Here is a 16180-nt window from a genome sequence, read left to right as displayed (position 1 = left end):
CGAAAATTTTGCTTTGAGAATCTCAATTATTTCCAGTGGGTATTGCAGTATGCAAAATAACATTTGTTTGTCTCTGAAGTCCCCAAGTACATATGCTGGTATAGTCCTCAGGAATGCTAACATTTTCTTGTTGGAAGTGCTATGTCACCGTCTTCTCACCAGATGAGCAAATGCTTGTTCTTGTGGTTGGTTATTGCCTGCACAGCTCTTCATCCTCTAACAACAGTTTCACTGTGGCACGTTGTTCCATGTGAAATGCATGAAATGTGTCTAGATTATGTTGAGTCAGATTTGCTAAAGGACTTCGAATTTTGTTTGGGTCAAAGAGCTTTAAGCATTGACAGAAAAACCTTTTGTCTTTCTTAATCAAATCCTCTTCCAGTTCTATTTATGAATCTTTTTGCAAATAATATTACTTGAGGCTCCTTTTCTTCTCCCTTCCAAAGTCATTCAGATGTGCATATGTGTGAATTGCAATTCAGAAATTTTGGACTCCCTTTGACTGTTTAAAAAATGTTTATTCCGTTATATTTGGGGGATGCCTTATTTCTTAAAAATCGAGTTTTATTTTGAGGCAGTCCCAACTGATTTAGAACCAAAGCAGTGGAATACATTTCTAGGGTCATGAATGTAACACTTCAAAAATACTGATTATGAGTAAAGGTAAATGTTTCATAGAATCATAAAATGTCCTGAGTTGGAAGGGAACCCACAAAGATCATCGAGTCCAGTTTCATAAAATTACTCTGGTGTGGCAAGGAAGAATAATGAGAAGAGCTGAACGTCCAAGTCTGCATCTTTTATATTCTTAAGAACAGCTGGCTAAAGGATAAAAATAGTTTTCCTAGTGCAGTGCCATTTTAGTTTTCATGCTTTGCAGTTTCACTTCTGGAATTATAGTTAGATGGGATTTGAGGGGAAGAATCCATACATCTCAAGGTGCTACATATACGCTAAGAAAAGACATTGGGATGAGCATTCAACTCACACAACTTACCAGAGGTTTATTCAAGACAGTGGAGCTGGAAGTTGAAGTTGCGAAAGCTGAAGATCTGCCCCAGTATGCGTTAGTTATTTAGAAATGTTTAAGTCTATGGATTCCCGTTCTGTGTCTCATACATACAAAATAAGACAAAGTAATGACTTTCAGAGCTTTAACTAGACATTGAAATATCTTTTTCAGGTATGGTATTTTTTCCCTCATGCATTTCAGTTAGGTGAGTCTTTAGATAACCAAGATGTTTATATAGCAGATGCCTTGACCTTAACTTATTAAAAACAAAGTAATTTTGCTGTGGTTTCTCTTTTCTGATTATACAAATATTCACACAATTATTTTTGCTGTCAACTCAATCCGAAGTATAAGGTACAAAGCTTTTTACTGTTTTGGAAATTTTAAGAACTGGAAGTTTATTCACAACATGATGGTTTTACTGCAATAGATATTTCTGGACAGAAGATGACAATGTACTCATCATTCCTATTTCTTATTTCCTTTCCTTTTTTTTTTTTTTTTTTGACTTTTGGGTAATTGTTATGCAAGCAGCCATGGGACTTTACTCATCTATTCATTTTGGATTTTGCTTATATATTTTGCTGGACTTCTCTGCAGAACATCACCTAACTGAACTGTGGTAAAAAAATAATTCTCTTGGATTATGGTGGTATTTCTTAATGAGAAGTTCATGCGGTCCAGCTGCTTCTGAAGCTTAAAACTCCAGGTCTTGTGTGGAAATCAGGCACTGAAACTTGCACGTGTGTGTGCATATGTAGAGAAGAAAAGATTTTTGTTTGGTTGGGGATTTTTCTATGATGAGCTGAATTCCTAAAGTATTCTAGTTTCATATTTTCTTTAAAAGTAGATGTATAATGAATGCTGGACCAAATTTATAACGAGATATATCTTTGCTAGTGCAGTTTTGTTATTTTTGTGATTTAAATAGGCTAAGGAAAATAGTGACAAAAGACAGGAATTCTCTTTGTAGAAAGAGAAGTATCATTTTAATGTTATATATTTTGGACATTCTACTAATTTTTGTGTTCTGCCAGAGCTTTTGATTATTTTTAAATAAATGTGATCTGCTTGCAGGTTACCGAATAGTCCAAGTAATTACTTATTGGTTTAGATTTAGAATGGTATTTTCAAAGGAACAAAAGGAAAACTAAATGGGAACTTCCTAAATCATCTGCACTCTGAGAACCATTCCTCAATCCCATCCTTTTTATTCCAGTAAAAATCCACTGCAAGCCAAAGAAAACCAAGTCTTATCTGAGTCAAGATTTATAGATGTCGATGATTAGGTTCCATTCATCACTAAGATCTTTAAAATAGCTTTTAGTTATAAATGTTTTCCATCTCCGTTTTACTTTTCCAGTTCTCCACAAGCAGCCAAGAGAAGTGTGCCTTTGTTTGCTGGAACTTGGAAGGATTGCAGCAAGGTAGGCGAAAATATTTAAAGAATGCAGAAATATTTACATTCTTGAGAGCAGTGGCTATTGAGAGACTCACTAAATCGGCACATCTCAAGAGAACTTTTGTGCTCATTGGGTTCAAGGAGAAAGCCTGTCTTGACGTCATTCACAGCTGTTAATAAATACAATAAAATCTCTGTACCATCATCTCAGTGAAGGTATTTGGGTATCCTCAGAAGGGGGAAGAGTTGAGGATTGTTTTCTCAATGGAGGTTTGAGCTGTTTCTCTTGCTAACCGTCAGATCTCTCTGTAAACAACTGAGATTTCATTAACTTTACTGATAACAAATTGGTCTTTGGATGACCTAAATGTGATCTAAGCAACAGTGACTCTTACCTCATTTATGTAAATAAACTTAACACTGATTTTTGGCAAGAGAAGCAAGATGAGAATTGAATTAACCATCCGTGTTCCATCTCTGTCAGATATTTCCAGCTAGGCTGGACCTCAATACAGCATATTGTTACCTTGGCTATCAAGACGATGGTGGCTTTTGCTAAACAATGACAATGACAGTAATTAGAATGTGTGGTGGGATTTGTTTTTGTTTTGTTATGTTTTGTTTTGCAGATGCAGATTTAACCAGTGTAGCACATAAGATTTGCTATAAAATTGCTGTCCAGCAGTTCTGCTGCTGCCCAGTCTTGCATGTAAATTGAAGTTCCATTCACCCGTGTGTGGGAAACTGGAGTGCCCTGTTATTCAAATACTTCCATTAGTTTCAGAAGAATTCCTTGTGATTACAAGGAACATGCAGGAGACCCGTGTTTACCCCTACCTTAAGAATTAGTATTTCCACGTTAAACTGCATTATGGATATTTGTATTTTATAAAAGCACCTCAATTGGGAAGTTGCTTAACTTTGTGTCTTGGTCAAGTTTCAGAAAAACCATTGTCATCAGTGGAAGTTTGCATAGGAATAGTGTTGGCCGGAAAAAGATTTCCAGTTTTCTTATCTCTCTAAAATTTGAATTCAGTCTGACATGGAAACAAAACAAAAATCACTTTCCATGAATAAGAGAGTCTTCTGATCTGTAGGGGCTCAGTGACATTGATTTTCATGAATCTTAATTGACCTGAGCAAACAAACTGTGCTTTCAAGATCCCTGGCTTGGGGAGAGATCTTCCAGCATCCAAAGACTCCATGCCCAGCATAGCCAGGGCACAGCTCTCAGGAATGTCTGCCCTAGCTTGATTACTTGATGGGATCCAGCTTCTTCGGGGAACGCTGCTCAGTGATCAGGCAGTGTTGGTGGAGTTAGATTAATCTCATTCTGCGATGAGATTTGACTTCTCAACAGATCTACAAAGGAATTATGATAAAATCTTACCCTTCATATTTGCCTTAAGCATCCATGTCTCGGATATTCTCCAGGCATGAAAACAAATACTGAACAAATAAATGAACCATCTTTTCATTTATTATACATATCTATCCCTTTGCCTTTACAATATCTTTATTTTTATTTATAATACATGTCTATTACCACCTCAGACAAACCCCATACCTGCTCACTTGTGCCTTAATCCTAAACCTGTTGCCATTAAGAATAAAGAAAAGGAGCATTGACAATACACAGGGCTGTTGCAGTGAGTTGCACAGGTCTGACGTTCTCCCAAGTATTTTAAAGTCAGGGTGAATAATTTCAACTAAACTGATGTGAGAACAGAATCGATCACTGTGCAATCTGTGTAATCTTCGTAATAAAGACTTCATGGAAAATGTAATTATTTGCAAGTAGATGTACATATGCTGTCTGTGTGTGTGTTTCAAGAGAGATTATACAGTGGAAAACAGCTAAATTATCTTTTTCTGCAGAAAGAATGAAGTTCTTGAGTAACTTTAAACTCTGGGGGGTTAAACAACCCCAGCAGGTCTTTTGAAATTACTGTTGAGCAATTTCAGGATCTTTCTGCTATTGTATTCAATTTTTACTTGGAAAAAAATGGGAAGTGGTGCTCTCAGAAGGCTGTTGGAGATCAAGTTACAGTCCAGTGCTGCTTCATTTTTAGTTATGAGAAGACAGGCTAGAAAAGATCAGAAAAGGAAATTGTCAGCATACCTTCCAGACCAGAATTTGCACCTCTACCCCTCCTAGAAAAGATGGGGTTTTTTTACCATTTCAGCTTTCCAGCAACTTTGCTTCAGGTTAATACAATACGTGGGGGAAAAAAAAAGTGCATATATTTGTTTGTTCATTTGTTTTATTTTTCGTCTCATCCCCAGAAGAATTCAGAATACTGGAAACAAATTGTCTGCCACAATGGCAAAAATTGGAGATTATGAAAAGCAGTAGAAGCAAAGAAGGAGCATTGCATAGAGTGGAAGGGTTTTATTTGATGAGTAAGGCCGTGTGCAGGTGTAGGCTTAGAGCCCGGGGGGAATTTAATGATTTACAGCCTGTCGGCATCTGCAGACAGACAGGAAATAAATGGATTGTATATAAGTGCTTGCTCCAGTGTTGGCTGACTTTTCATTAGGCAGACTGCACCAGTTAGAAGCCAATACAAGCACAGATTTGGGTTTTGGTTTTCTTTATATTAATTTACTAGGCAGTAGTGTTACTAAATTAGAAGTTACCATGAAAATACAAAAGACATTATTATGGTATTAAGCTTAGATTTTCAGAATATGTTTGTTACTGCTTAATATTTTAGTGTCCAGATCTTAAGCCAGATAGGTCAACACAGTTCTGCATCTGGGCTCTGGACTTTTCTGCTACAGAGTAAAATACGGTTTCATTTACACAAGTAGTTTGCTATGAGAAACCTGCCTGGCATGATAACATTTTCAAGCTGAAATCCTTTTCTGAAGAAGGAAATCTTTCAATCCATCTGCAGACTGGCTGTCAAAAATCGATCAGAAAAAGCTTTAGCCACTTCCGAAAAAATAGTGGCTGTGTCTCAATTTATTTATCTGTAAATTCAGTGCAACAGTTGAGATCAGGATAACCTTTAATCACTTTTCACCTGGATTTCTTTGACTAATGCTAACAGAACGTATAAGCTGTCAAGTACTTTGATAGGATGTTGTTGCAGGGGGGAGAAAGCAAAGCACAACACACAAAAACCCAAAAAACACTATGGAAAAATAAGATGTACTGAACTTGAATGTGTCATACATGGTATAGCAATTTTTGAGGCCTAGTGCTGTTTATAAATTAGTCATTCACCAACAAATATGTTATCAGAGAGAGACGTTGAAGAAATCAGCATTTCCTGTAAATTTGATCAACAGAGAGATGACATTTAAATTCATTCTCTTTATTAATTTGGAATGACAGCATTATATTATATTTTTATACTTGTTCATTAATGTATGTAACTATCTATTATTGCACAATAGTGCAATGCAGAAAGTATAAATTCTTCCCACAGTTTTGGTTTGAAATACGAAACACTTACAAGGACTATTAACTTGTTTGTATGTTTCCAAAAGGTTTGGGGTGGAGCCTCCTGGACTAATAAAGTTGGAAAAAGAGATTGAACAAGAGGAAACACTTTCAGCCCCCCTTCCATCTCCTTCACCGTCACCAACAAAGTCTCCTGGGAAAAAGAGCACAGGGAAACTGCTGGATGATGCTGTAAGTTGTGGGAGGAATCTTGTTCCTGTCTGCCCCATTCTGGTATGCACTGACTTGCAAAAGACACAGAAGCCAAGTTCCCTTCTTATTACTCCATTTTCTTTTTTCTGTTCACTTCTTATTCATCAACTCCCACTTGGTGTTTTGTCTGAGAAAGGACTGAGTCAGGACTCGGAGATTTGGTCCATACTGACTTGCACAGAATGTTAACAAACACTTCTAAGTTATCTCAGCCTAATTTTTATGCTGCTGTTCTGCATGTTTCTCACGTGGTAGAAAAAAACGAGCATTTTTTTTTCTCATTGTTAGAAATAAAGTGTCTTGCTCTGAATTTCATTAAACTCTTTGCACTGTACTGCAGTGTTCATTTCTCTGTTGCAAACCCTAGAGGGATTCATTTGAAATAGCTGGAATCAGATGAAAAGGACACATTTTGAGACCAGGAAGAGGTTAAACCTGAAAAGTACAAATATATTCTATAAAAAGAAGCTGTTACTATAGTAACTGCTTTATTACAAGGTAGATGTGCCACCTGGGAGTTACAAAGCACTTCTTGAAAAATCCATGCGCCACTTTTTTTGTTACAAAGAGCAGATGGAATATAATGTTCGTTCATTTTATTTAAATACTTTGTACTATTTGATGCAAACAATTACATTTAACATTCTTTACATTTTGTATTTCTTCCTTAACTTTGCAAAAGCACTTGCTTATGTTTCAACAGAATTGAGAACGAAGAATGTGTAGAAGGAAGGTGGTGACTGCGTATCTTGTAGGAACAGAAGAGAGAGTATGAAGGTTGTCTCCAACCACCTCCTTTAATTTAGAAAGCAGTAGGGATAGAAACAGAATGGAATTCATCCAGCTAGATTCCTGACCCACACTGCCCCAGACACACCATAAAATAGCAGCAGTGCTTATACAGTCCAGACACAAAATAAAATAGGATATAATTCTTCCCTCTGCTTCCTTATTTGATTTCCAAATTCCACTCAATAATACTTCTGTGTCCTTTGGGATAGCAAGGCAATGGAAGCCTCAATCAGCAGTGGAAGTCTCATTATCCTCAGTTTTACACCAGTACAAATCTGTTGGCTTTCAATTCTCCACAGCCCAAACATGGCTCGATTTTGCTTACACAGTTCCAAACAACCTTGAGCCTGTTGAGTCTGGCAGCTCTGGGTTTTGTTCTTGCTTAGATGAGCTCTGGTAGATGCAACTACTAAGGCACAGTCCACACTATCCATTTTCAGCTTTGATTTTCAGGAGTGTCTCCAGAGGTGATAAATGCCATAGGGTATTATGTCAGAAATCCTCTAAGCACAATCCCAGTCTTGGTACCACATCCTGAGAGATACAGGAATGCATCTGTTGCATCCTCAGCAACCTGCACGTGGATTTGAGTCATTAACCACTGACTCCACAGAAGTTATTCCTGTTGTGCCCTGTCTACCTAAATAGTTTTGTTCTCTGGAAAAGGAGGCTGTCACTCACCCATGCTGATTAAAAATCACTGGAATAATTCCGTGATTGTACATTCAAACTGAGGACAACTCATCTGATACTTGAGAAACACTTCTTCTGTGTAAAATACATGTAGAGTTCTTCTGCTAAGAGTTATTTTTAAATGATTTTTTTTCCACAACGATATCATGCCCCCATTTGAAAGAAAAAGAAAATAAGTATAATTATTAAAAAATATTCCACAAGGTAATAAAGCTATTCACATAACATTGAACAATTTCAGAAATAATAGAAAAGCCCTTAAATTGATCAACAGGGCTAGTTTCAAAAGCATTTGTGCTCCCTGTTCTAGTATAAAAACAATAATTGGTTAACTTTAAATTTCTTTCTGGTTTGTTTAAAGTACTATAACTTTATTCTAAAAGCAGATGTGAAAAACGTTTGTTGTACTTCAGAAGCCCTCCCTGTTCATTTACTCAAGATAACCAAAACACCTATCAGAGTGCCACAGCTTTGCCCTGATATTTTTTTCCTTTCTGAAACAGTTCAAGACTTTGATTTGTTAGCTCTTCTGAAAATATTCATTCCCAGACTTCAGATCAGTTTTACAGGCCTTGGTTTCCAAACTGGATTTGGAAAGGTCTTTAGAATATTATTTAAAGTGGAGAAAACCTCTCGGAAGTTCCTCTGGCGTTTTGCATCGTTTGACACTGACATAGTAGGTCAGCTCTCATCAAAGAAAACAGCAGTATATGAAAATGCCGCACTTGTTCCTGCTGTTCCTACACAGTAATGCGGTTTGAATGTCAAATAAGAGTTTCTTGACCAGATCTGCTCTTTTGGCATAGATGGCTGTACTGAAGAGTACAAAATATTCTTCTACTAAGCATTAATGCCTTTGGTAACACAAGTTTTCACAAGAGACTGAAGTCAAGCTGATGCAGCTGATAAAAAGCAGGAAAGTATTTTTTATCTGTATTTTCTCAGCCCTTAGTGTTGGCACTGATAAAGCAAAGTATTCTTGAGGCCCCTTTAAGTTACCCAGTGCCCTCAGGTGTATATTATCAAGGGGTAGTTCACAATAATGGGGGTCATCTTGGTATGGATTTGTGATTATGTCACAGTATTCTCTGTATACTTTTTTTTAAGGTGTTAGTGCACTATTTGAAACTGTCAAGTGAAGGTATTGGGCAGGGCCCCTTATTGGTAAGCAAGATGCTTCTGTGTTTATTATATTTACTTACAAGGGAAAATACATCATTATGACATCTTCATTTTGCCTGTCAGCTATATCAGCACTTTGACAGTTGAGCTGATTCACCAGAAAACTCTGAGAACTCATCTACAAAAGTTTGATGCAGAACTCAAATTAACAAACTGCTTGACTTCAATTAAATGGCTCAAATTTTATGTTGAACTGTGTGACACTTGTCTCTGCTTTTACTTCATCACAGCCATAAAATAATTCTTGATGTTGGAAGCACAATAGTCTGGGATTACAGAAATATTAAGAAAATTAAGGAAAACTAAGAAAATATCATCAGTGAAGACTTAAGTTAGTGATAGCACATTATGGCAGATGTCTTCTTGAATGTTTAGCTACACATGCTATTTTAAACAGTTTCTGTTAATAACTTCTATGTTTTCCAGGTTAAACACATTTCTGAAGATCCACCTTGTAAATGCCCTAACAAATTCTGTGTGGAGCGTCTTTCACAAGGAAGGTACAGAGTTGGAGAGAAGATCCTCTTTATTAGGGTAAAGGTTTTATTTTTTATTTTGTAGTGAATTGCCGGTATCTGCTACCTTCCACTTTGCAAACAATATCACTGATTAACAGGAGAAAATATTTTCTTATTAACCAGCACTGGCTCATTTTTATGATGTTGTCAGGGAGTAAAGTACAGTGGGTTAACTGAGCCAAGGAGTTATTAGCATGTGGTAGATCGTCCTGACTTTAGATCATTGAATTTGTGTGGTTTTGATCAATGGCAACCAAAAGTCTTCATAAGTGAAGATGATGAGTTCCTCTCAGTTTGGGTTGAAAGAACGTCCAATGCATTAAAACAGCCCTTTCTCCCATTTTTTGACTGATGCTATTTGATGAGTCAGGAAAGAGATCAAAGACTTCATGATCATTGAATTGCCAAGTCATGACCAAGACACGTTGCTAAGGTAGGGTGAGCAAAACACTAATGTCCATCTTATTCCATTTGATTAACAGGTATTTCCAAACCGAGTGGTGTCTTTCAGATCTTGTATGTAGTGTATTAACTCCCATAGCAAAAAGTTAATCATTAATATGTTTGCTAGCATTAGTATCTTGATGAATTTAGCACAAATATCATATCCAAACATAGTTTTGATCTTCTTAATCTTCTCTATATACTTAAGGTAATAATAATGAAAATATGCTAATCGTGTTATTCTGTAGTAGTAGGTAAAGAATCCGATTCATGCTGTGCTGTTTTCTATTTTCCTCTCCACATGTACTGTTCTTGAGTAATGACAAAATGATAGCTTTTGCTCTCAAATCACTGTTATCCCCATTTTGCTAAATGCACACAACTGTGACCTGATAAAATCAAGGATTTAGTGCTTGTGAGAACAAAAAGTCAGAGGGACTTCTTCCCATCTGTAGAAGTCAAGCTTCTGGTTCAACAGAGCACCAAAGTGCTTGCTCTCATAAACTGATGCTTAACTTACAATGAAGTCAGATTTAGACAAGGATTTAGGTTTTCTCATGTGTATAAAGTTGAGAATATGGTTAAGTACTGTGCTTAATTGGGTTTGAGAACTCCCAATTAATTAGGTAATACCTCAAAAAGAAGAAGAAATACAGGATTTGTCACAGATAGTTTGAGATTTAACATACTAGTATGAAGGATTAATAGGTTTTCTGTTTCATAGCCAGTGAGACTTTGTTTAATTCTGCAGTAGTGTTTAGGTACTAGCTTTATTACTAGCTTCAAATGACTTTGAAGAAGGTAATGATCATTAACCGAAGATCCCAGTAATCTGGCAGTTGAATGCTTGTGTTTTCTTCATTTTGATTTTAATTTCAAATAACAATTTCAAATTATTTTTAATCTTCTAGTTTTGAGAAATTCAAGTTTTTCTGCCAGAATGGTGAGTGTCAAATTCCCTTTTGCTGGCTTCTTTATTGTGCAGTCTAGTCCAAGTCAGATTTCATTCCAAGTCTGCAAACAAAACACCCTTTTCATATCATGCTACTGCATTCCAAGTTGAATTGTGCCAAAAAATAACAGTAATATAGATTAGACATTAAACTGCAGTATTAGGGCTCATTCCTACAACAGTGATATCAATGGAAACTTGCCATGAACATCAGTGGGAGCAAGCCCATATTCCTAGATTTGAAAGTCAGTTGTCTTTTGGTTTTGGTTCATTTGAACCTCATTTTGGACCCCTTCACTGGATCACAGTAAGTTTTCACTCTTTATTCTACATGTTATTATTGTGTACTTAAGCAGATTTATTAGCCTTCCTTTAGAATCCTTTGGACGCTTGTGAGAAAACACATTTGCAATGCATAGCTGACTTTAAATTCTGTTGATGTTTGGCACCCTATTTGATGCCGCTGAGGTAGATTTTCCTATGTTATATGTTCTTTACACAGCATGACACAGCCAGATATATGCCATTTGTTTATAACCCAACATGTTCCAGTTGAATTGAGATCGAAGGTTTTGTTGTTTTAAGTTGGCTTAGCATACCCATTACTGTCTATTAGCTTTCTCCAGTAACCTATATATGATTTATAACATATCATTTCAATCATGCTACAAGTGTGATAAAGCAGTATAAGTGCCAGGTATAAAGTGGAGTTAACACCTATTAATTGATGGTTAATATTATATTTTTCAGAAAATTTTTAATAATATCAGTAACAAATTTGTTCTAGTCCTCTTAAAAAAAGGGGGAAAAAGTGTCTAACTTAATCTCTGTTAATTCATATCTGTATATGAAACAAGTGGAGAAAGTAATAACAGAAGCCCATGGATATCTCCCTGTTAACATTGTACTTGATGCTGTGCTTGTGCTGAAACAAGAGCACCTACAATTCTGCTCTCTGCTCTGTATTGTTTTCCTTGACATCCTTCTCTTTTTGCGTGGCCGTTGATGTTAATTTTGTGTCTAGAACTTGTGCGTGTTGGGGCAGTTTGGAATGCATTGTGAGCGAAAATGCTTTGAAAGGATTTGTTGTAAACTTCTTCACAAAAAAAGCTAAGTTAAAATTCTTAACTGCTAATTTAATGGAAAAGCAATTAGGTTCCTCCTTTTTACTTTCACTCAAATGGTATTCTCGTTAGTCTTGGTTGAAAATGTTTTGACGGAATGTATCTCCAGTGCACTATTCTGACTCAGTGGAACTGATAGGCTGTGCAGTAGCCTGATATTTCTCACTGGCTTAGACCTGTTTGCCTTAGTGACCTCCGCTGTGGACAATTGAATATTGTGTCTTCTTTGATTCCCAGTGTCTCCCTCTATGCAATATCCCTCAATGAAAACGCCAGTTGGGTGTTTGAAAAATCTTTAGCAAATGATATTGTGCTTTTCTAGGATGTAATGCATCTTCAAGGAGTGTCACATCCTGGCCATTGAAATGACTAATACACCTGCAGCAATTTCCTGCCAAGATATTTATAACTTAGGCTCCTAGAGTCAAAATTATAACAATATAATGTTCCCTGTATTCAGTGGGAAGAGAAACCTCCCTCAGGAGCTGGCTCAGAACAGGAGGCCAGGGGAGGGTATTCTGAAGCTGTATGCGTAACATCTTTACAAGCACCACCCAAAAATTCAGCTGTTCCTTAGTGAAGTGATTCAGATATAGGACCAAATTATCGAACTCCTCTCCTGTTTGTGTGTGTGTGTGTGTGTCCTTTCTTTTCTTTTTGTCTACTGCTTTAATTCCTTTTATGTGAAAGGTACTGGGTCAGCATCTGCATATCTAAAAGCACAGAGACTGCTGATCCAATCCACCATTAGTCTAAAATTACTTTGCAAAATGAAAAATCCTTTATAGTTTGTTATTGACAACTACAGATTTGGTCCCATAAGATTATACTGAAAGTGTTAATAGGGGAAAGCATTTCCTTTTTGTTCAGTTATTTTCTCGTTGTGGTTCTATTTCACAGATTAATCATTTTGTAAGAATCCATGTTACGCTTCCTAGACACTAAAACATTTTACATTAAAGATGAAAAAGTAATTAATGCTTACAGTTTGGAACTAGTAAGCCTGATGTATTAGAACTGAAGATGCAACTGTTTAAGGAGGTTAACACCAAGCTTTGCATTTTCTTATTTGAACCTCCTCCTTGCTGAGGTGAAAAGGTCTTGTATGACAGTAATGTAAATAATATGTAGCACAAAGCGAGCACATCTATCTTTTATAGGATGATGCTGCAATATTTTATGGCTTTAGATAATTAGTATACAATGCTAATTAAAAAAAAGTTGTGATATACGTTGTATACAGTATACATTTACATTATAAACATAACTCACGCTACCATCTAGAGAAATGACAATAAATGAAGCTTATGTGGTGGCATCAGTAAACTGAAGTTTCTGCATCGTTCATCAGAGGTTGTCATTGAAAAATTAGGATTCAGGTGTGAAGATACATTAATTATCTCTTGCAATGTTCTTTAGCTTCAGGGTGATATTCTTGAAGAACTTGTAGCTTACATGGGAATTTCCAACTGGACTTTATATCTTGACTCAGGAATGACGGTTCTACATAGAAATGAATTGGGCATGATTTAACAAAAATGGTATGTAGGCTTTAAAAATATTTAATACAATGTGGTTTGGCCTTTCCATTCCTGAAATAACAGGAAAAAGTTCAAGTGGATTTTAAAAAGTGTTTTATTTCTCTGTCATTCTTATCAGTGTGAAAGCAACGGTTTTTCCTCCTGTTGCACTTAGTTACACTTTGTATCCATTCATGTTGCTCACTAAAAACTATCTATATGTACTGTATTTTATTTTGAAGTTAAGCTCCATTGCACCTCTGTGGCAACGTGCACGTAAAGAACTTTTTACCGTAAACAAAGGCAGCAGGATTTTATCCCATGTGTTTACTGATGAGTTTATCCTCTTTGTTGCCTTCTAATTCTGACCAGCAGAAAAGCAGTAAATACTCTGTTTCCAAATCTTTGTCACGTTGAAATATAGAATATTGTGTTTTAATGAGAGTATTCATGACTTGCATACCAATGGATTTGTCAACCAATCTGTTCCGCTAGGATGGTTTTTTTCTAGCTGAAGGTGATGTGCCTGCTCTTCCTAAAGAGATTTGGGGGAAGTTGAGGTTTTATTTTTTGTTTCCATTCTCTTAAAAAATGAATATTCCTTTTAGAATCCAAGGTCTAGATTTCTCTCTCCTTCGTTTGATGCCTACGGGGCTGTTTTCCGTGCAGAGGAACATGTAATTCCTCTTTTTCTATGATGTTGATTTACTGGATTGTTCATCAACTTAGAGATTTACATGGCATATTACAATATTTATCTCTTACATTTAAAAAGTAATGTGTTTGTTTGAGATATTCTTTGCTCTAAATTACATTATGGGGAAGTTTTTTTTACATTGATTTTTCAAGATTCCATCTTGCTGTTATGTTCAAAATTTAAAAGAGAACAAACCCAAACTTCAGCTGCATCTGTGTGAGTCAGTAGGAATTGATTTCTCTTTCAAACGCCAAAAGAAAAAGTATTTATCAAGAATAATTTTTTTGGTGGTGAATGGATAAAGCAATGAGACATTTATCTGTAGCAGTTATGTCCTTGAATTATTTATTAACCTGTCTAGGAGCCAAAGACTATGAAATAGTCATAATAATTTAGTGTATCTTATATATGCAATACTGTAGAGATATTACTTTCAGGATATATTGAACTAGTAGAAATTTTTAGATTTTTTTTTTTTTTTGGTAACTACAATGTAATAAATTTTTCCTTTGAAACGTAATATGCTGTTAATAATTTAGCACAGTATTAATAGTTAATTTTACTTCATATTTTAAAATTTGTTTGCTAATTTAATAATTAAAAAAAGCCTGGTTGGTAAATGCTCTTGCTTACAGCACAATAAAAAAGGAAAGAGGTTTTGAGGTGATGTGCACTCACATTTTATGATGTATTTTGGTCTCATTGCCCATTCAAGCTGTTTGTGCTGAATATATATAAAATCTAGTTTATGATCAAGATACACAAACAGATTACAATACAGGTTTTACTAGTTCTCCATGTCACAGTCTTGATTAGGCTGGATCAGTTACCATCTCTGCTTCTTGAAAGTGTGTCCTCTTTGTACGTGGTAAATGGAAATAGTTGCAGCAAATGACTGTCCCAGCTCACAGGGGACCAAAATGATCCTTCCATGGCTCCTCCATCAACAAAAGTTGTAAATACGCAACCAAGGTCAATATTTGAGCCTGACTTTATTTTTTGTGGGTTTGTTTAATATCTTCATGCCATTAGCAGTAGCATTTGTTGAGTCCAAGTCTGCTTATATGCTTTATGCATCAAATAATGGATTTTCACATGAGTTATTTTCTGAGTAGTTTTAGTCCTCTAGCAATGGAACATTAAAAAGACTATAATTACTGCCATTTTGCCTTGATGGAGTTTATTAATTATCACGTGAATGCTACAAAGTGCCAACTTGGAGACAAATGTGAGTTGGTCAACAAACACTGAAGCCAGTGGTAGCCCATAAAAGCCAAGGGATAAAACTTCTCACTTCTCCAAATGTGGAATTTGGAGTTAAAATTGGATATTAAGTTCTATTGAAATGTATACCCAGTGCCACTAGTTAACCTTAACAACATTGTTTTCTTTGCTTGAGTCCAGAAGTGATTTATTGTGACGGTCTTGAAGTAATGAGTTATTTCCTTGAGGGATATCTATACATGAAAACAGGCTTTTCTATATATTTGCCCATTTTCTATGTTCTGTCAAATGTATTTCCCTGTTCAAATGTACCAAAAAAATGTAATGAAAGCAAATGAGATCTGCAAGTGGGAAGTAAAATAGAAACCTAAAAGTAAACTTGAAGCCAGTTTACGGTTTTAGCTTAAAAATTACACACGTCCACAACCCCCAAATGTCAAGGGGGTATAGTTACTACTATTTCTTCTCTGTATACATATAAAACACAGACATCTATTACAAAGAATGTAAGGATAATCCTGGCTGGCCTGAAAAACCTTCTTTGCAAAAAGTATGTATTTTAAATATCAATATTCTGTTGTGTCTGAGGTGTAGAACCACAGTGGCATTCAGAATTCTGTGTAAAACCTTCTCACCAGAGTCACATAAATCAGGTAAAATGACAGGCTGGCGTTTTAGGTAAACCAGCTTTCCAGAAATGACTATGCTGTTTGTGCTAATTTCTTGGTTCGTGTTACTTAACTGCTTCCCCATGATTTACTGAGGGGCAAGAGGGAGAAGGAGTCATTTGGTGTTTCATAAGGGTACAAAGAACCCTGTTTCTTTTTCCTTCCCTCCTCCCTGCCCCAGTACTTCCAAGTATATATATTAGCGAGCCAAAGAATGATATCATGGCGCTTTCGGGCTGAAAGTGTACATTGTTCTCAAGTCTCCTTCTCCTTAGTCTACTTTGGTAG

General features: G+C 36.0%; 1 protein-coding gene across 2 annotated transcripts in view; it reads left to right on the top strand.

The window, feature by feature from the left end:
- Positions 1-16180, top strand: part of GAS2 (growth arrest specific 2) — an 86791-nt gene that overhangs the window by 44585 nt on the left and 26026 nt on the right. For both annotated transcript variants that reach the window (XM_082058123.1, XM_082058124.1), the window contains exons 5-7: positions 2376-2439; positions 5913-6057; positions 9172-9279. In XM_082058123.1, the coding sequence (XP_081914249.1) occupies positions 2376-2439; positions 5913-6057; positions 9172-9279 (317 nt within the window). The remainder of the gene's footprint in view (positions 1-2375; positions 2440-5912; positions 6058-9171; positions 9280-16180) is intronic.

Source organism: Streptopelia decaocto (assembly GCF_964273445.1).
Source record: "Streptopelia decaocto genome assembly, chromosome: 7".
Lineage (NCBI taxonomy): Eukaryota > Metazoa > Chordata > Aves > Columbiformes > Columbidae > Streptopelia > Streptopelia decaocto.
The sequence above is the reverse complement of the archived record's forward strand: the minus strand, read 5'-3'. Positions and strand labels throughout refer to the sequence as shown.